Source organism: Cervus elaphus, chromosome 14, assembly GCF_910594005.1.
Source record: "Cervus elaphus chromosome 14, mCerEla1.1, whole genome shotgun sequence".
In the NCBI taxonomy this organism is placed as follows: Eukaryota; Metazoa; Chordata; class Mammalia; order Artiodactyla; family Cervidae; genus Cervus; species Cervus elaphus.
Window position 1 is genome coordinate 39266033 of NC_057828.1, and position 22111 is coordinate 39288143.

At 39.2% G+C, this 22111-nt stretch overlaps 1 protein-coding gene across 2 annotated transcripts; it reads left to right on the plus strand.

The window, feature by feature from the left end:
• The first annotated feature begins 1843 nt into the window (after nucleotides 1-1843).
• NTMT2 (N-terminal Xaa-Pro-Lys N-methyltransferase 2) lies at nucleotides 1844-20806 on the plus strand. 2 transcript variants are annotated; one of them, XM_043924416.1, is made up of 4 exons: nucleotides 1844-2106; nucleotides 13154-13329; nucleotides 18238-18487; nucleotides 19261-20806. In XM_043924416.1, exons 1-4 carry the CDS (start codon nucleotides 1953-1955, stop codon nucleotides 19530-19532), a joined length of 852 nt encoding a protein of 283 aa, XP_043780351.1. In that variant the 5' UTR covers nucleotides 1844-1952; the 3' UTR covers nucleotides 19533-20806. The 2 variants fall into 2 exon arrangements, with proteins under 2 accessions (XP_043780351.1, XP_043780352.1); XM_043924417.1 differs by having other exon boundaries at nucleotides 19309-20806.
• Nucleotides 20807-22111: the final 1305 nt, after the last annotated feature.

Consider the following 22111-nt stretch of genomic DNA (forward strand, 5'->3'; position numbering starts at 1 on the left):
CTTCCAGATGTTCAAGCTGGTTTTAGAAAAGGCAGAGGAACCAGAGATCAAATTGCCAACATCCTCTGTATCATCAAAAAAGTAAGAGTTCCAGAAAAACATCTATTTCTGCTTTACTGACTATGCCAAAGCCTTTGGCTGTATGGATCACAATAAACTGTGGAAAATTCTGAAAGAGATGGGAATACCAGACCACCTGACCTGCCTCTTGAGAAACCTGTATGCAGGTCAGAAAGCAACAGTTAGAACTGGACATGGAACAACAGACAGTTTCCAAATAGGAAAAGGAGTACGTCAAGGCTGCATATTGTCACCTTGCTTATTTAACTTATATGCAGAGTACATCATGAGAAACACTGGGCTGGAAGAAGCACAAGCTGGAATCAAGATTGCCAGGAGAGATATCAATAACCTCAGATATGCAGATGACCCCACCCTTATGGCAGAAAGTGAAGAGGAACTAAAAAGCCTCTTGATGAAAGTGAAGGAGGAGAGTGAAAAAGTTGGCTTAAAGCTTAACATTCAGAAAACTAAGATCATGGCATCTGGTCCCATCACCTCATGGGAAATAGATGGGGTGACAGTGGAAACAGTGTCAGACTTTATTTTTTTGGGCTCCAAAATCACTGCAGATGGTGACTGAAGCCATGAAATTAAAAGACACTTACTCCTTGGAAGAAAAGTTATGACCAACCTAGATAGCATATTAAAAAGCAGAGACATTATTTGCCAACAAAGGTCCATCTGGTCAAGGCTATGGTTTTTCCAGTGGTCATGTATGGATGTGAGAGTTGGACTGTGAAGAAAGCTGAGCGCTGAAAAATTGATGCTTTTGAACTATGGTGTTGGAGAAACTCTTGAGAGTCCCTTGGACTGCAAGGAGATCCAACCAGTCCATCCTAAAGGAGATCAGTCCTGGGTGTTCATTGGAAGGACTGATGCTGAAGCTGAAACTCCAGTACTTTGGCCACCTCATGCGAAGAGTTGACTCAATGGAAAAGACCCTGATGCTGGGAGAGATTAGGGGCAGGAGGAGAAGGGGATGACAGAGGATTAGATGGCTGCATGGCATCACCAACTTGATGGGCATGAGTCTGAGTAAACTCCGGGAGTTTGTGATGGACAGGGAGGCCTGGCGTACTGCAATTCATGGGGTTGCAAAGAGTCGGACACGACTGAGTGACTGAACTGACTGACAGATTTCAATGGAGTGCATATGAGGAAAACCATATCCTTAATAGGGAAAGATGAAGAAACAGTCTTCCATGACTAGGTATTATTTAGTGCAAGCTAGATGGAAGAGTTTGCTGACAGAGAAAGGTATTTAATATCAGAACAGGCTTTCATATAATTGCATCTCTTGAAGATCCTCAAAAATGGGAAACATGCATCCACCTCTATGAAAAGATTTGGGCAAAACTGTACTGATGAAAGAAGCATGGGTAGCTAAGATGACTTTGAAGGGTCCTTGTAACTTGAGGATTTGGCGTTCCAGGAGGAGGGATGGAAATCAGGGAACTGGATCTCCTGCAAAATATTCACAACTCTTTGAAATGGAAATGAGGCTCTTCCTACTTAGGAATCAAATTAAAGCAAGTATTCAGGGTGTTAGCAGGCTGTGCTCCTGCTTGTTTGAAGTGGCAGCTAAAGGAGGGAGGTGTGCTTTTCCCTGGATGAAGCAGGATCTCGCTCAGCCTGTTTTCATCTTTACTTAGCACCTGCTGGCCAGGAGTGGTGTCGCCCGAGCAATCAGACAGTAGACGTGCCAAGAGTCTGACCTCCCCGTGTCTGCTGCCCCTCCCCCAAGCCCCATGACACCTCTCCTGATATAGATGGACAGGGATTGGTTTAAAATGACAGTCTCAAGTTCGTGTAGGAAGAGAAAGTTAATTCAAAGAAACTGTCAGGCAAGCTTCCTCTCTCTGTAGGAATAATTATTATCCCCTTTCACCATGGCCCACCTGGGAGCCCACTTTGCCTTCAGATCCCGCTGGCAGAAGACCGATGATGAACTCTGTCGACATAGCATGTCCTTTATTCTTCACAAAGCCATTTGCAATGACTTCTTTCAGAGCTATCTCTACCTGCTGGAAAATATTCCCCTGGGTAAGTGAGTCAGAGCTCCTAGATAAGGGATAAGAAATGACTGGAGCCACTGTGTGAGGTTGTGGGGCTTTTCCAAAAGGAATTAGAACAAGGACACTTTTCAGATAAAAAGGACCCACAACCATTTAAACGGCTTAAATGTTTCAATGGCATTCTTTTATGGAGAGTGCAAAGATCAAGCGCTGCCTGGAAGGTCAAGCCTCTATTTTGGGACTTCATGCACCTCAGACATGAGTAACTTGCTTCTCTGGGTGTTGGTTGCCTGAATATCAGGCTTGTAGAAATGAATTTCTTGAGTTTGAAAGGACATTTTTTATATTTGCAAAAATTTAGAGGTGAGTAAATTAGGTAACTCAAAGATGAGAGTATTAATGCAATAGCATATCAACTAAGAATTAAAACGAATGGCTAAACAATAATAGATCAAGGTTGTTGGGGTGAGTGAGTGAGTGTGTGTGTGTGTGTGTGTGTGTGTGTGTGTGTGTGTGTCTGCATGTGTATGCATGAGCACACACTCCACATAATGCTTTCTGGCCTTTCTGAGTTACAATATTAGTCTGAGAGCTTAAAGGAGCTGATTTTAGTGTGATCTTTGAATGCTAAGAAAAAAACTGGGCAGTAGTCTGTCTCCATTTTAGTTATTTCCTCTAGTTTCCAGGGAATTGGACAATAGGGCAACATAAAGCTTATCTGGTTTGTCTACACTGCTTTTCTCAGCCTGTGTGAAAGTGGTTAGTTAAGCGCACTCTTAACAGCCCTGAAGAGGAAATAACTTGTGATTAAAGAGTGAAGTATCCCCTTTGATTTATATTCCCCCAATGAAAGCAGGAGCAGTATGTTTCAGCCCCAGTCTGTTTTCTTAAGGTTGCTGAAAGCCCCATTGTACACTTGATGTGGGCAGGCTTTCCAGATGGGCAAGAAGCTACATAATTCTTTGTATTGCATTCAAGACTATGTTACCAGCCTACCAAAGTCACTTTCTAAGTCCATTTCTGAGGGGAATCTTTAATTCTAGATATACAAATGGCTTCATCTCACATATATACACACACATATATATATGTGTGTATATGTGTATATATATATATATTCCTTATACAAATTTCTCATTTATGACTTTATTTGATCCTCATAACCACATGATGAGATAGATAGGGTCAGCATTATTACTTTTCTATGCACCTTCTCACTCTTGTCCCCTATCCTATTTTTTTAAAGTGAGGAAAAGAAAATTCAGAGATGATGAGAGCAGTCTAGATAGGTCTCACCTAGATACCAAAGCAAGAACCAAGGCTCTTCCTGGTAGATCGCATTTTGTTGTTCAGTCTCTAAGTTGTTCCCAATTCTTTGTGACCTCATGGATGCAGCACTTCAGGCTCCTCTGCCCTGCATGGTCTCCTGGGGTTTGCTCACATTCCCCTCCTTTCTGTTGGTGCTGCCATCCAACCATCTCATCCTGTGCCACCCTCTTCTCCCTTTACCTCCAATCTTTCCTGGTTTCAGGATCTTTTCCAACGAGTCCATTCTTTGCGTCAGGTGGCCAAAGTATTGGAGCTTCAACTTCAGCAACAATCCTTCCAATGAATATTCAGAGTTGACTTCCTTTAGGACTGACTGATTTGATCTCCTTGCGGTTCACGGACTCTCATGAGTCTTCTCCAGTGCCATAATTCAAAAACATCAAATTTTCAGTGCTCAGCCTGCTTTATGATCCAAACTCTCTGATCTACCCATAAGTAATTCCTTTAGGACATAGTGGACATCTCATCTGTATCCAAATGGAAAAGTTAGAGCAGTTTATTTGGAAGATGATGATGTTCTGACCACTCCATATATTTTGTCAGACCACTGGAGACACTCTTTGGACGATACCTCAGTAACAGTAGCTTGTTGGCTGTGTTGCATTAGTCTGGCGAAAGATATAAATTTAATAACTTATGAGAGACTTGCTAAGGGGTAGATGACTGCCAAATTTTAAAAGTAATTATGAGAGATTAAAATCTCATCTCTGAAAGTAGCTAAAGATGAATTTAAAAGACCCCAATAAGTATTTATTAGAAAAATTAAATGGCCCCTTACTAATAATTAATTGCAGGTTTCCAACATCCTGAGTTCAAATTCTGGCACTGCTACTGATAGAGAAATCACCCCTGCAATTTGCTAAACTCTGAGCATCATTTTCCTCAAAACTGTGGGGCTGTTGGAGTATTAAATGCAATTATATATGTGAAAATCGTCAATGCTCAGTAAGCAGTTGCATTTCATTTCCTTTCTTAGAACCAGCTCTCTTTTAAAGTCACCAAGCAGCCTTCCTTAGAACAGGCATTACCAAAGATAAGCTTAATTCGCTGTATGAGAGTTTTCAGGCTTCAGTGGATATTAATGTTTTCAGTTTGGAAATAAAACTCAGCCAGTGGAAGCACTCCTTCCCCAGCCCCACTGAGGTGTTTTAGAGTTGGCTTCCCCTCCTCTTGATGATTTCAATACTTCATAGAAGTGAAAATAAAGCCCTTCTTTTAGAAGACTGGGGAGCCCTACTGTAGAGTCTGCACAGAGAGTTTGTTGTTTGGAGTAATTATGGGAAGAATGGTGGCTAACCAGTCTCTTTGATTCCTTCTTTCCTTCCTTCCTTCCTCCAACTGCCTGCGTTAGGCAGTCAGCCTCACACCAGCTCACTGTGAAGTGACATTCAGTCATGGGGACACTTGCTGAAATATCCCTGGCTAACTTCAGTGATTCCTGGAGAAGCAAGAGCATGCATATTCCAAGTCTTCAGTGGAACTCTTAGCTATGCCATTGACTATGACAGATCTTCACAAAGAAATGGAAACATGCTTGTTACTCTCAGTGGTTTGCATATGTTAATTATCTCTGTTCATCCTCTCAACATCTGTATTAGGTGGTGGTGTTATTTCCTCTCTTGAATCTGAGGAACTGATCCACAGAGGAAGTAAGTAACTGGCCAAAGATCACACGGTGAGGAGTGTGGAGCAGGATTAGAACCCAGGCCAGTTGAACTTTCTAACCACAAAATCATGCTGCCTCCCAGTGTAAATGGCAGCTTGACTAATGAGGGGAGCACTATAAGTTTTACCAAATTTTTCCAGCTGACAGGAATATAAAAAACAGTCCATGAGGAGCACTAGCTTTCTATTGAAGAAATCAGAAAGATGGGTGAGCCAGTGAATGGGTTCATATAATCTAGTTATACCAGCCCAAATTCAGTTAGAGGCCTGGAGTGAATGAATTTGTCGTAGGTGGCTGTTTGTAAACAAATGGGAAGTAGAGTAGGAAAACAATTTATGTAAATCTCCAGTTTGTATAGCAGTGTGGGCCTGTATACAATCCAACTTGGAGGTGTACACATAAGCCAACTCCTCAGCAATTCTTCTAGCACTATCCACAGCATATTTTTAAGGACACAGAAGTCAGTGAATATTTATTCATTATATATTGTGCAAGAATCTATTACTCCTGGACATTGTTAAAGGCTTAGTCTAACTTGGCATTTAGAATAATACTTCCATGCAGTTTAGCAAAAGGAACAAAGGCTTTGCATTTAAGTAAGTTTGGGTTAGGACCTGACTGTGACACTTCTTTTCTCCATAATACTGAGCATGTTACTAAACTTTTCTGATTTTTTTCATTACTTATCTGTAAAATAGTGATTATAATTCCAGTTTTTGTGAGGATTAAGAGAGATAACATGAAGAGACGACATGAAAGTGCCTTGGCATAATGTCAGGCACATGGGAGGTACCTACTAATGGTTATTAACTCCCCTTCACTCACCCCTTTTTAGAAGAATTAGGCTCTGAGGAAGAAATTGAGAACTATGGTCACAACTTTGCTGTCACAATTAAAACCTAGAATTAATAAAAACATTCCCTACAATACACTTGGAACTTCCAAATGAAACTCATCATACAACTTTTGGCATTTTTCAGATTGATTTCATCCCTGTGGAAGTTATGGCTGCACAACTCACTGTGCATTTTCCAAATGTTTATTGTTGCCTTTGCAATACCAATTATGCAAGACCATTTTTCATTTTAAAGAAATAAAGAAGTGGATAATTTTCCTTTCTTTAGCACACCTTCCTATACACAGTATTGAATGGGTAAAATATGGATTTTGGATTTAAATAGAACTAGGTTTAAACCCCAGTTGTTTCACTGACTAGTGGGCAATTTCTTTAACCTCCTGAGGCCCTCTTTTCTTCTGTAGATAGTCACATCTATCTTATATATTCAGTTAGATATAAATGCTAACATATATAGTACATATATACATGTTTGATCAGTGATGATTACTATTTTTTATTATTTGGGTTTGCCTAATTAGGAAAATCAATATATCCTCCTATAGTTTTTCATTAACTACAAAAAGTGTGACCTCTGTGTGATTATGTTGTGTGTGCGTACATGTGCTCAGTCATATCAGACTCTTTGTGACTCCATGGACTGTAGGCCACCAGGCCCCTTTGTCCATGGAATTCTCCAGGCAAGAATACTGGAGTGGGTTGGCTATTCCCTATATCCATTCACTACTTTGTTGAACCTGTTATCCAAAGAATGAAAAACTAGACAATATTCATTTATTCAGCGAACACTCAAAGGAAGCCTGCTGTGGGTCAGCAGGATGTAAGTCCTGGGGTTATAAGGAAAACAAGATAGAGCTTTATCTTGAGAGTTTAATGTAGGAGAGAGACCTGCACAGATAATTTTGGTGGAATGTGGGGACAGGGACAGGCATCACTACAGGCTGCTGCAGAGGGAGGTGCAGAGGAGGCCTGGTCACTGCTGGATCAGCTGCTGACTCTTCTGATGCAAAATCTCACTGTGAAAACTCTGTCCCCACTATCTTTGTATTCTGACCTTTTCACATTCAACAGCAGGTTAGGTAGAACACTCAAGTAGGAATTAGAGAGGAAGACTTTTGGCCAAGTGGGCAGGGGATATGATGTGCAGTGGGAACTTGTATACCTCCTTGCTGGAGTGGGGAAAGTGTATTTTCCCTCCCTCCTCACCTTTCTTTACCTTACTTGTGTTGAAGGCTGAAAAGAATTTGTGTGCTCAGTTGTGTCCGACTCTTTGTGACCCTATGGACTGTAGCCGGCCAGGCCCCTCTGTCCATGGGATATCCGGGTCAAGAATACTGGAGCAGGTTGCCATTTCCTCCTCCAGGGGATCTTCCTGACCCAAGGATTGAATCTATGTCTCCTGTATTCACGTGAAATCTTTTCCCCTGAGCCACCTGGGAAGCCCTGAAATAGCCCTCAGTTGAAAAGGGAAAAGCCCACAAAAACTTTCAGGGATGAAAGTGCATTATTTTACAGGCAAGGAACCCTTGACTCCTAAAGCATTCAGGGAAGAAATAAAACCTAGAGGGACTCTCAAGGTAATTCTAAGGCTTGTTAATGATGACTTTCTAGCATTCTGGCACACACAGATCTTTGGATTCTATCAGGAACACTGATAAAATAAATTCCACTCCCTCCTACCCTTTCTTGTGGATGAGAAAACAGATATGACTTTAGATTCCACATATAAGTGAGATCATACATTATCTATCTTTCTCTGTCTGATTTATATCATTTAGTAGAATTCCCTCGAGGTCCATCTATGTTGTCACAAATGGCAGAATTTTCTTCCTTTTATGGCTGAGTAATATTCTTTGTGCCTAGACACATTTTCTTTCCTTCCTTTTATCTTTCCTCCCTTCCTTCCTTAAATTTTTACTGTCACTTCTTTCATGGTTAAATTGAGAAGTGCTCACCTACAAATCTCTTTTATGGAAGACCTTATATTTCCTAAAAGCGTCTCCTAGTTGGGCTTTCTTTTCTATTATAAATAAAAGACTAACTTGATCCAGTATTCTATCTCAAATCATTTCAAACTTACTGTTTAAATCTAGCCTACATATCCTCTGAAGACTCTCAGGTCAATTTCCAGTTGACAAACAGATCTAACATCTAGAATAAAGTCTAAAATAGTTATATCCAACTCTACTAAAAAACAAAAAAAGGAAAATAGAGAAGGTACTCAGCAAGCATAAACACTACACTCTCAACAAATCTTTCTTAGAGAGTTCACACGATCTTTGTTCTTCTCCAGGGCAAATTCACACGTACTTTATTTTTATTTTTGTAACATTGGAAATTCCTTGGAAGTTCAGCTTATAATGTAGGTCAAGAAATAAGCACCATGTTATATCAAAAGCTAATAGAGTGTCTAGCCTCTGGTTTAGACTATACCAAGTGTCACAAAAACATTGCAATCCCACAAGAATAAACCACTAGATGTATTTCTATAATAAAAAGGCATAGGCTGATGTTTGATTACCTTATCAATCAACTGGCACCATTGCAGGAGCTATCAGGAGGGGAGTACCTGGGGCTGGACATTACACCTCATATATCTTTTTAGTGAAATGTTCCTGTCAATTAGGTGACAAGCCCATAACCATAAAAACTTACCTATTGAGTCTGACCCCTGCTGAGCTTGGCATTCACTTGTGGTCTAAACGTTGCTGGCATAATGGACCATTCCCATTTCCAGATTAAAGGTTTTAATAAACTCCACCAACTAGTTGACTTAAGCAGGTGATGATGAGAGTGGTTGTTTTGCTGCTTTGGTTGGATCAACAAGAGAGCACTAGGCTGTGGCTTGCCTGTGGCTTGCCCCAGAAGCATTCATCTCTGGGAAGACTTTGTGAGCTGTGATTTCTTAACCTGATTTTCTGAGACATCCAGACGAATTTGGAACAGTTGTGTTTTTTTGGCATGCTGATACTTAATTTTTGCTGTCCCTGTTGAATTTACAAGCATTCATCGGGCTACCTGTTGACATAACACTTTACTGAGTGCTAGGTAAGGGGGACTGGTGTTGGTTCCCAATGATTTTGAACATGAGGGCATTCCTTTTAAAGTTATATTTTCTCAATCAGATGCTCACTTGTATATAAAATGTCAAAAAACCTATATATTTATTAATAGTTTTAAAACGTTTGTATTTTTAAAATGACAATCTATTGTTCAGTTAGTTCAGTTCAGTCACTCAGTCATGTCCGACTCTTTGCGACCCCATGGACCACAACACGCCAGGCCTCCAACTCCTGGAGTTTACCCAAACTCATGTCCATTGAGTTGGTGATGCCATCCAACCATCTCATCCTCTGTCGTCCCCTTCTCCTCCTGCTCTCAGTCTTTCCCAGCATCAGGGTCTTTTCAAATGAGTTGGCTCTTCGTATCAGGTGGCCAAAGTATTGGAGTTTCAGCTTCAACATCAGTCCTTTTAATGAACACCCAGGACTGATCTCCTTTAGGATGGACTGGTTGGATCTCCTGGCAGTCCAGGGGACTCTCAAGAGTCTTCTCCAACACCACAGTTCAAAAGCATCAATTTTTTGGTGCTCAACTTTCTTTACAGTCCAACTCTCACATCCATACATGACTACTAGACTATTTATTAATAGTTTTAAAAGATCTGTATTTTTAAAATGACAATCTATTGTATTAATTAATATATACAGGAAATATAGTCTATAATATTGTTAGTCTCTAGAAAATAACATACATGGGTTCTGATTCCTATATTCCTTTTAGCAAATTCATGATCACTCAAGGGTCCAAATATTGGCCTCAGCGTCTTCAAGCTAGGAAATAATGATGTAACTCCACAGATGAAATATACTACAATGGATAAAAGTAGGGTTTATTGGAGTTTTAACTTTTAGAATAAAAATTTGGAACTATGTAACCGTTGTTCAATTCAGAGGCATGTGGTGTACTAATCCAACATCACAATCTTGGTGTTACCTGAAGAAAAATGTTCCTAGTAAAGTTTAAACAGATTCTCCTTTCTTATACTCCTTCTATGTACGATTATGTCATAGTTTGGTTTGCTTCATATCCTGATTGTAACATTTTTTTATACAGTTGTATGTTTTACTTGGAGCATTCAACTGTCTTTTTTTTTTTTTTTTTTAAATATATTTATTTATATATGGCTCCATCGGTCTTAGTTGCAGCATGTGGGATCTTTCGTTGCAGTACATGGGGCTTCTCTCTAGTAATGACAAGCAGGCTTAGTTGCCCCGAGGCACAAAGGATCTTAGTTCCCAGCCAGGGATCAAACCAGCATCCCCTGCATTGCAAGGCGGATCTTTAACCCCTGGACCACCAGGGAAGTCCCTCAACTGTCTTTTATTTTTGTTGAGGTTAAAAAAATGTCTTCCTGAGGATATTACTCATGTCTTCTTGCTTCTTCCCTACTATCTATTGCCCAGAATTCAGTTCATTCTATTTCCTGAAGATATTTTTTGAAGCCAATGCTTTCTGTTGTGTATAAACTGATTTCTTTCTAGATCTAATAATACCTACCTTTTTGGGATTTCTTTTCATTGGATTCCTGGGTTAATTTTGTTGTCTTTCATGATATATCTTCTCAATTTTAACCCTCACTGAGATGGAATATAGCTTTGAGAAACTTGTGAAGAATGAATATGGGAGGTAAATATTCTCTCACCATTTGAATGGTAACATATTTTAGCTTCAAAATAATTTTCCCTTAAAATATTGATGACACTGTTTTTCAGTGTTTCTAATGAGATCTGTGTTATAAGCCTGAGTCTACTCCTTTGAATATACAGCTGCCAGGTAAAATATGAGGTCAGTTAAATTTGAATTTAAGATAATCAACAAACAATTTTTTAGTAAAAGTATGTCCCATGCAATGTGTGATATTTTGAGCATATTTATACTAATAAATTATCCATTGATTATCTAAAATTCAAAAGTAATTGCATGTCTTGTATTTTTATTTGCTAAATCTGGCAACCCTACTTGAAAGTCAGCAAACTTTTTCCCTATAAATAACTTAATAATCTTCTCATTACTCTTGGTGTTTTGAAATTTCCTAAAGATATGTATAAATGTGATTTTACTTAATTATTTTTAATAAAAATTTACATAAATAAAGTTATTTTTATTTAAATAAAAATATTTATGTATTTTAATTAATTAATATTAATTGGAGGATAATTACTTTATAATATTATGGTGGGTTTTGCCATACAGTGACATGAATCAGCTAGGTTTTTAAAATCCATATTGCTTAGTACTTTTGGGCCTTACGATCTCTTGCAGCTTTGAGAAATTTTATCTATTTTTTTGGTAATAATTTTCTTCCCTTCATTTTCTGTTTTTGAGAATCTTACTTAGCTTGATGTTGGGTCCTCTGAATTAAATCTTTATAGCTTTAATATTTTTGCTTCTGTTTTCTGCATCTGCCTTTCCCTTTATGTCCTGACGTGTTTACTCAACGTTCACTACAAATGTTTACTCAATATTCACTCCAAAGTTTTTGGTAATCAAAATTTTAATTTCTAAGAATTCTTTATTATGTTTTACATGGTCATTTTCTTGACATCTTATCTTCAATTATGGATGCACCTGTTCTCATATCTCTTCACGGATATAAATTTTTGCTTGGTTTTGGTTTAAATTCTCATTAATTTCCCGGATTATTTCTATTTCCTTTGGAGTCAGTTTTGATTGTTTATCTCTATTTTGTTTTTCAGACATTCACCCTCATGTATTTGGAAGTCATTTTTTATCCACAGTTAGGGATGAAGGACAAGGTAAATGATTTTAGGTAGTGGAGAAGATTTCCTCTGTTATATACCTCTCCACTGAATAGAAAGGATGACAAGAAGCTCTACATATGCCAGTTGACCTTACCAGACTCTGATGAATGTAAGCAGATGAGGTGCCTGGAACCCTCTATATGCCAGAATTACTATTCTAGGATCCCAACACTAATGGGTCTGGTTCTCCTTTTTTTTTTTTTCTGTTTTTGGAGAAGAGACATATTTACCCCGCTTAGATTACAGCTGTGCTGCTTGTCACTTTTGGGAGGGAGTGCAGTGATCACCTCCCAATTGGCCTACAGGCAGATTTTAAATTAACTTTTACTTCCTTTGTAGATGTCCTGAGCTGTAAATTCTATACTTTTGTTCCATCTGCTTTTTGTCTTCCAGAAATTTGTTGAAATCATGAATTCATTGGTGGTCCCTCCTCATTTTCTTCATTGTTACAGATTGAGTTTATTAAAACAATTCATGGGGAGTACTGGGAATGACAGAAGACAAATGGATGGATTCAGCTTATAATCTTGAACAAGAAGTTCCTCCCTTTCATCTCACTTTCTATCATTTCCTTCTGAATGTTCTTTAATGAAAATATTTTATATCTGCAAGGAAGCACTTTAATTTATAAATCACATTTAAGTGCATACTCATTTACCCTTCAGAAGTGGGTACACATGTTTTTATAAAAATAAATGTTTAAAAATAATACCTCACTTCTTTTCTGAAATAATGACATATTATATGTGAATGTGCCTAGTATAATGCCTAGTACAAAATAGTTGCTCAAAAAATATTGTATTTTTTAGTAGTTTATTTTCAGAACTTAGGGCTCAAGCACATTTTCTGTCATGTTGTTACAAAGAGATATATGGGTATGAATTGCTTGAAAAAGAAATGAAAAAAATACCTATCCCTAATCTACCTTGTGGTTAGAAGTAAGGATTAGTGATCAAATTTCCATAAAATATTTTAAACTTTATGATAAAAATAAAGTCAAAGATTTTTATCTTTTATTTTAAGATAAAAATAAGTCAAAGATAAAACTTACTGTGAAACTTGTGAAATTATTTATTCTACTGTAGCAAACACTGTTGAATACTTCTAAACATAGTGACAAGCTATTTTTAAAATTAAACTCTAGGTTTATTAAATCATGAAAATGCCACATGACTGTGATTTATACATGAGACACCTGAAGATCATAGGGGTTGAGAAGTTTACCCAAGGTTAAATAGCAAGTAAATAACTGAACTAGAGCTCAAACCCAGATCTTCTGACATCAAACGAATACCCTTTCCTCCATACCACTGATTTGCAGGCTTCTAAGAGGAAATTCGCTGCATGATAAGAATGAACTTGTTCTGTCACTTAAATATTAATAATGTTTTATTTTCAGTGAAATTGTATGCTTTAACAAGTCAAGTCATCAATGGTGAGATGCAGTTCTATGCCAGAGCTAAACTCTTCTATCAAGAAGTACCAGCTACAGAAGAGGGTATGATGGGAAATTTCATTGAACTGTCCAACCCAGATATCCAGGCCTCTCAGAAATTCCTCAGGAAATTTGTTGGGGTGAGTGTCCAACTGTAGTTTGATTAGGAAGCAAAGTTCTGGCAAACAATGAGCTCACATGCTTCTGTGTTGTCGCTTCAGTCATATGAAAGCTAAATGGGTGAGCCACGAGTTTAGTGTCAAAGCCCGTTTTAAGAGGTTCAAAAAGGATGGGTCACATTAAATGACTGGTTTATCCTAGTTGGCATTTCACCCTCCTAGCACCAGCTTATTTCTTATGCTTCAGGGGAAGGTGAACTAGCAGTGTTAATATTACAAGTAGTTGATTAAGAAGACTTCTCTTTCAGATCCCATAGATAAGCAGTTGACACTCAGATGACTGATGAGAGATCATGCCATTTGGGATCTTGGGGTGATTTATTGAGTCTCTGTAATAAAAATTCAACATTGCAAGGAAACGCAGGCATATGTTTAGTTTAAAAATGGTAAGTATAGTAGAATATCTTTATATTGTTTTATACACAGTTGAGACATTGCCTTGAAAAAATGTGATCCCTTTATAGACTTGGTGTTGAGTAAAACTCCACTTCCTTACTTTCAGGCCATATGGAGATGGGTCATTTACTTTAGGGGCCAGAATCTTGAGCTCCAGAGTTATTATGGTCCTCCTTACTATATAAGCCACCTTGGGTTTACTCCTTAAATTCTCTTAAACCTCAATTTTCTTACCTGTGTCTAGAGTATAACCACAGAACCTATCTTGTAGGATAATGTGAATCTCAAATGAGATACTATATGTCAAATGTTTACTTTAGTGCACATAATTATTATGCAATATAGCTCATTTATTGCTACTACTGATAACAAGCTTTCATATAATTCGGTCATTGTATTTTATGGAGCTTCATTTAGTTGGGGCTTCCCTGGTGGCTCAGATGGTAAAACATCTGCCCGCAATGCGGGAGACCCGGTTTCGATCCCTGGGTCAGGAAGATCCCCTGGAGAAGGAAATGGCAACCCACTCCAGTTCCCTTGCCTGGAAAATTCCATGGACGGCAGAGCCTGGTAGGTTACAGTTCACGGGGTTGCAAAGAGTTGGACACGACTGAGCGGCTTCACTTTCAATTTTTCATTTAGTTTTCAGAACAGACAACCCACATAGTAAAGCTGCTGTTGGTTCTACTGAGAACAAAGTCCTAACTAGCAAACAGGTTTTGTTCCAATTCACTATGAAGTTATTCATCTGAAATTTGGACTCCATTTTATTCTGATGAAGGAACCATTAAGAATATTACAAATATTTGGGATTAGGTTGTCAACCTATTTAGAAGCATAATATTAATAGTTTCCCTAGTGTTGAGGTGAGGTTCACTTTATATCCAACTTTCTCTGAAGCACCCTTTGCCTGAGTACAGAAAAATAGGATCAGGATGGAGCGCTCATTGGGGCAAAGTGTCTGGACATCAACTGTGGCCATAAAGGACTACGGAACTAGAGATGATGGCTGGGGTTATTTATAGATAAGGTTAACCTGAAATATTTTAAAATCAGTGTTACTGACTGACTTCACTGAGCACTTTATCTGAGATAGTCACTCTGATGAGCACTTTAGAAGCACTGTCTTATCTGTTCTTCATAATAATTTAGGGAGGTAAGTACTATTATTATTTCTCATTTTCATGGTTGGGGAAACTGAGGCTTATAGAGATTAAGTATGTTTTCAAGGTTATGCAGGTGGTAAGAGACAGAGCTGGGACTCATGCCTGGCAAGGTCTGTCTGATACCAAATTCCCAGCTCTTATCCACGACATATTTTTCCATTTGTTTCATGAAGCAGAAAAATCCCTGCTCTGTGTGTGTGTGTGTGTGTGTGTGTATGTATGTGTGTGTAGACCACAGACCTCAACTCTTCCCCAATCTGGCCAAGAGCAATCCCTCCTGCTCGCCTTGAGATGAAGCTGACTTTGATCCCAGTGCATTTCAGAAGCTTAGTTAGTAATCCGGCTGTCTTGTCACTCCATGTGGAATGCCAAACTGACCACAGGGATGCTGGTCAGACAGAGCCCATACACAGGCGCACGGACCTGGGAAAGGAAACAACCTTCTGCTGGCATATTTATGTTGGAAATGAGCAGTCTGCTCTTTTCAAACAAATATAAGGAGTCCTTCTTAGTAGACAAGGCTCATTGTGAAGCTGTGACCTCAAAGTACAAACATAGTCTTTTTAAAGAAACGATATTTTGGTACTTTGACCTTAATAATATGCTAAATTAGTATCCAGGTCAAGATACAAGGAGTTAGGGAATATGAGTATCTGACATGATTTATCCTTGTGTCAACTGGGAAAAGGCAGATTGTTTAATTTAAAGTTTTGCTTTTCTTTCAACACTTAGTGACCTGGGACAGTGGGAAAACACTTTTAAACTTGTTGCAAATGTGCTTACTTTAGCAAATAAACAAATGATATAAAGATAATATCAATGGCATAGCTGATAACATTCCTTACTTTTAGCTTTTTGAGGGGAAAGTAAAAAGTTAAAAAATGTAATTGGTATTTGATGGTTTTTTCTCTTGATATTCCTCAGAGATTGGATGACTGAAAAATTGGGGGCTAACTGTATTTCATGGTTTTTATACAGTGGTATTTAACACTTTGTTTTCAAACTCCAACGGAAGGAAGGTAAAATAATGTTCTTTGAAACAAAAGACATAGGCAGAATCAAAATGAAAATGAAATTTCTAAGAGTATTTTACTATTTTATATGAACCCATAAATATGAAGATAGGGTAATAAAAGTAAAGTTGTGAAATCACACATTTATGTGGTTTTGGTCACATTCACGGAGGTGCATCAGATTTCAATCTAAGCACAGTAATAAGCAGCCATAGTGTCCAAGAGAGTAGAGATGCTGTCCCAGAGGTCAGTCTTTAAATGTCTCTTCTCAGAGGCACAGCATGAGAATGAGAGAAAGAGGAAAAAACCTGTTCCCAGGGTATTTGAGGCTGTGCCAAACACGTGGAATGGCATGGAATAAAGACAGCTAGGCAGTAGTGGTGAGGGGCAAAGGTGCACCAGATTTGCGTAAAAGGCATCTTTTGTATTTTTATATAACAGTTTTTGTGTTTGTGTATTCATGTATAACAGTGTATTTGTGTGTTTATATCATGTATTTTGTATTTATATCATGTATAACAGTATTTGTGTATTCGTGCGTACATGCGTGCTCAGTCACCTCAGTCATGTCTGACTCTTTGAGACACATTGGACTGTAGCCTGCCAGGCTCCTCTGTCCAAGGGATTCTCCAGGCAAGAATCCTGGAGTGGGTTGTCATGCCCTCCTCCAGGGGATCTTCCCGACTCAGGGATTGAACCTGTGTGTTTTATGTCTCTTGCACTGGCAGGAGGGTTCCTTCCCACTAGCGCCACCTGGGAAGTTCAATTGTTTTGTATATAACTGTTGTTTCAAGGATAGCTACAGTCAAATATCATACATACATAAACACACAGACACACATATATATACGTATATACACATGTTTATTTCATAGATATATACTGGCTGTGTGTGTGTGTGTATGTATATTACTTTATAGAAGCAAGTTTGAGAAGGTTTTCATTGGCTGATATCCTCCTATCTCTATTAACTATTCATCTTTCACCGTCAGTTAATTAAGAATTTTACTTTTAAAAAGTTTAAGGGCTTTTTGTCCAATAAGTCATGTGGTTTCTGATACAAAAGCAGAAACAATTTTTAGCATGAAAAGAGACAGGGGGACTTTGCTGCAGCTACCTTTTATCCTCATGAATGTGCTATATGCCATCGAGGTTGAGTTTGAAGTGCAATTCTGGCCTGAGAATGGAACAGATTGCATTTCCTCAGCTCAGGTTCTAAAAGTTATCTTCCACACAAGAAGAGTAGATAATTCAGAGCCCCCAAAATCAGTTTTGAGAAAAAAATAAAATTTTAATCATCCACCCTAGTATGAATCGAAATGTGTTCACTGCATGAATTTGAAAAGCAATTTTAAAACTCTGAAAGATTCTCTCTGCTTTGCTCTCTCTTTTTCTGCAAGGCAGTAAGCTACAGTAAAAGTCCATTTGCTACGGGTTTGACCCAAATTGGCAATTAACAAAGTCCTACTTTCATAGGACTTTAAATGGCCCACTTCTTGTAAAACATTACCTAGTTCTCAAACCTAAGATGTTTTCTAAAATCTTATTTTTTAATTCTTTGAAAGACCTATATTTGGATAAAATGAAGAAGGCAAAAACTAGACATGTTTGAATATGTTTTGAAAAAAGTCATTGAATGCTTTATAACTTGACTCTGGCAGTGGGTGCGTGCATTCTAAAGTTGCTTCAGTGCTACAACTCTGTGCTACTGTATGGATTATAACCTGCTAGGCTCCTCTGTCCAAGGGATTCTCCAGGCAAGAATACTGGAGTGGGTTGCCATGTCCTCCTTCAGGGGATCTTCCCAACTCAGAGATTGAACCCATGTCTCTCATGTCTCCTGCATTGGCAGGAGGGCTGTTTATCACTAGTACCACCTGGGAAGTCCACAGTAGTGGGTACATACCTGCATACACTTGTCCAGACTCCTTGAATGGTACATTTAAAACCGTACGTTAAATTTTATGTGTGTGTGTGTGTTAGTTGCTATGTTGTGTCCGACTCTTTGCAACCCCATGAACTGTAGCCTGCCAGGCTCCCCCATCTACGGAATTCTCCAGGCAAGATTAATGAGTGGGTTACCATTCCCTTCTCCAGGGGATCTTCCTGACGTAGGGACCAAACCGAAGTCTCTTGCACTGTAGGCAGATTCTTTACTGTCTGAGCCACCAAGGAAACCCACATTTAATTACATGAACTTGACCTAAATGAAGTTTACTTAAAAAGGTAACTGAGTGTCAAGACTCAGGGTGAGTGTCTGTCATTGGACTGTTCCACAAGGTATCTTTCTGCAGGGGCCTGGGAGAGCTGGGACGGACTGTGCCTTGGACTGCGGCTCCGGGATAGGAAGGGTCAGCAAGCATGTCCTGTTGCCGGTTTTCAACACGGTGGAACTGGTGGACATGATGGAACCGTTCCTCCTTGAAGCACAGAACTACCTGCAGGTCAAAGCGGACAAGGTAGAAAGCTACCACTGCTTTAGCCTGCAGGAATTCACACCCCCGCTGGGAAGATACGATGTCATCTGGATTCAGTGGGTCATTGGTTAGTTCTGCATGGCGTTGCAGCTTCCCTGCTCCCCGCTAACCGGAGGACTTGAGGAGGCAGAGCAAGGACACAAAGGGATATGTGGCTCTAGCTGCACTGAGAACAGTTAGCTAGTCTAACATATAACGGGAACTCCCCCAATGCTCTGGTCCTCTGGATTCTGCCCCTAACATCCACTGAACAAGGCTGGCGATTCCCATTCTTAGGATGGAGCGTCTTTGTGCCAACCTAAATCCTAGAAGAAAACTGGATATTTGAAAAACTTTAAAAAGTGTATCCCCATTATTGACAAACCTTGGCTTTCTTAGATTTAAATTCTCAGGAAATGAGATAGCAGTGAATTAGATTTTGGTCTGAGTGTGTGTGTGTGTGTGTGTGTGTGTGTGTGTGTGTGAGTGTGAGTGTGTGTGTGTGTGTGTATGTGTAGGACACAGAGGAATGATAGCTGAGTTGAGTTGTTCAGCAGACACGGAGTGAATCCAAGGGATGAGGAGTGGTTTCTTTTGTGCCTGGGAGGTAGATAGAGTAGGTTGGTATAATAGCTGTTTTACAGAGCGTGCACTGATTCCCCTCAAAGATGATACCTGTCCTCTTACCTAAATTCTCAAAGTCTCCCGCAACAAAACAATCCAGGCTATGAAATAATTCCTGAATGAGTGAACAAACAAGCTCCCGATTTGTAACCTTGTGGCCATTCAGTCTTGCCTACTCACCTCCTTCCCCACCCACCCTTTCATCCTGTTCCCCCATTTACTTGACCTCACCTGTAGGGTACCTGACCGATAAGGACCTTCTTGCGTTTCTTTCCCGGTGCCGAGATGGCCTGAAGGAAAACGGCATCATCATACTGAAGGACAATGTGGCCCGGGAGGGCTGCATCTTCGATCTCTCTGACAGCAGCGTGACTCGGGACATGGACATCCTCCAGACCCTCATTAGGAAGAGTGGGCTGGTGGTGCTGGGCCAGCAGAAGCAGGACGGCTTTCCAGAGCAGTGCGTCCCGGTGTGGATGTTTGCGCTGCACCGCGATGGAAGCTCCTGACCAGCTGCCGGAGTGAACGACTGCACTGCACAGTGGTGCTTTGGGAAGAGTGGCTCTCCTCTAATTCACAAGTTACATCCCTTGTGATCCATGGAGGAATGAACAGAAGGGAGGCAATGTATGTTTCAAAACAGTTGATATCACGTTTCCACTAATTATGTAAGTACATGCACACACGCTGTGACCTTTCCAAAAGATAAATGGAATGTGACATCTGAAAAAACATCTAAACTGTACCAGTGTACCCATAAAAACAGGAAAGGGAGCAACATCCACAAAATATAAACTGCGTTGGTCTCTGAAGATTTGCATTAAAGAGTAGTTTAGGGTGGGTGGGATAAAGTCTAGACCAACCTTTCTCTGCCCTCATGCTAAATACTTTATACTTCCGTCCTCTTTGGGAATATTACTTCTCTTAGAAAAAAAATCTCCCCCTAATTAAGAAAGCACCAGTGAAAATAACCTTGTAAAACAATTCCACTACTTAATTTTGTCTTTAGCAGAAAAAAAGAATATGGTTTCACTTTCTATTTTGGGTCAGTTTCGCTGTCCAATGATGTAATATGGATGTAATTTCATAACAGAAGTCTGCATTTCAGTGATGGGAAAGTGTCTCCTTTCAGGTGAAAATGTTTTACCTTGAAATTTCAGCTGTGAACATGTAAGTGAATGTCATCGATAATCTAATTTTAGTCACTGGCTTCTAACACAACTTGCTTCATTGCAGTTGCTCCTGTTTCTTTGATTGATAAGAATATACACTGGAAAGTGATAGGAAATGGTAAACCTTAAAACTGAACTAACTGCATTAGTTTAATTAAAAATATCTAAAATCTTTCAAAAACAAAAATGTAATTTAATTTCTACTAGCAAAATGCTTAAATATAACTCCTATTTTATTTAAAATGCTCTGAAGTCTTCATGTGAAGGATTTATTTGTCTTTTGATGTATTATATATTGAGTCTTCTACGAAATACAATCAGTTTAAGTAAATAAAGTCTGTTAAATGCATATGCTATCACCCTAAAATCATGTTTATAAGTCATAGCTCTAAATTAGGAGGAAAATAATTATTATAAAACACTATGTTGATATAGTATGACTTAGTAGTTTGATTTTATGTCCTGGAAAATTATGTCACTCTGACACTGGCACCTTCCAGCTATAGTATGTTATTAATAACATTTTAGGGTAATGTAACAGAATGTGAGTTAAAACCATTACTGGAGAAACCAGAGACCAAAATTAAATAAAATGGTGAATCATTACCAAACAGAATTACTATGACAAAACAAGAATTCTCATGTTTTCATCCTCTATGTATTGGAAAAAATTAACTAAAACTTCCTTTTCAGCCCATCCTAGGAATTTTCTGCTTCTTTTACACTTAGCACCCTTATTCTCTTACTTCTTGACTTTCTGCTTTGCAAGTACGCACAAGCTGGTTGATACAATTGTCCATTCCTCAGCACCCCGGGTCCTGAGCTCAAGGAAGAAATAACATAATTGTCCCATTAATATGGATACATAATCTTTAATTCGGTTGAATCTTTGGAATAGATCAGCAGTCCCTTTCCTCTTCCTATGTCATTTTCTGTTCTTAGAAAACTTCCAGATCTTTATTGTGCCACAAAAATTCCCAACTCCATATTTATTGTTGACTTAATTGATAAAGCAAAAATTAGGAAGTAATTTATACCACTATCTCTTCTCTATAACAAGTTAATAACTAGTACAAGGTAAAGGGAAGAGTGGGCTTTCCTGGTGCCTTGCAGTCAAGAATCTACCTGCCAATGCAGGAGACATAGGTTTGGTCCCTGGATCTGGAAGGTCCCCTGGAGAAGGAAAAGGCAATCCACTCCAGTATTCTTGCCTGGAGAATCCCATGGACAGAGGAACCTGGCAGGCTGCATAGTCCATGGGGTCTCAAAGAGTCGGATACAATTGAAGCAACTGAGCATGCAAGCATGCATGGACTGTAGTCCACCAGGCTCCTCTGTCCATGAAATTCTCCAGGCAAGAATACTGGCGTGGGTTGCCATGCCCTCCTCCAGGGGATCTGTCTGACCCAGGGATTGAACACTCATCTTATGTCTCCTGCATTGGCTGGTGGGTTCTTTACCGTTAGTGTCACCTGGGAAGCCCAGGTTACAGTCCATGGAGTTGCAAAAGAGTCAGACATGATTTAGCGACTAAAGGGAAGAGTAGCTTGAGAGGTGAGGCCATCAGAGTCAGAGCATGCTGCCTGATAGCTCATGCGAAGGTTAGGATGTGTTTAAAGAACAATGGAATATCTGAGGTTACAAGAAGGGGCTGAATTTTCTGGTCTTCTGAGTAGAGTCAAGGATTCTACAGAAGGAAGACTTTTGGAGTGAGATATACTCCAGCCGTCTTCAACAAGGCAAACATATTTCTGATGTTTATCAACACATCAGTGTTGTATGGTGAGTGACAATCTATATTAGTTCATAGTCCAAGTGTCCCCAAATCATTTGGGCAGTTTTTATAAAATAGAGATCTCCAGGCTCTGTCCCCATGAGAATCCGATTCTTTGAAATGGGATCAAATAGCTTGTATT

Bases quoted from the DNA above. Each gene is read 5' to 3' on its own strand.
- NTMT2 (XM_043924416.1), top strand. From the start codon at position 1,953: ATGGCCCACCTGGGAGCCCACTTTGCCTTCAGATCCCGCTGGCAGAAG. The intron at 2,107-13,153 runs GTAAGTGAGTCA...TTTTATTTTCAG, and splicing joins GCTGGAAAATATTCCCCTGG to TGAAATTGTATGCTTTAACA. The intron at 13,330-18,237 runs GTGAGTGTCCAA...ATCTTTCTGCAG, and splicing joins TCCTCAGGAAATTTGTTGGG to GGGCCTGGGAGAGCTGGGAC.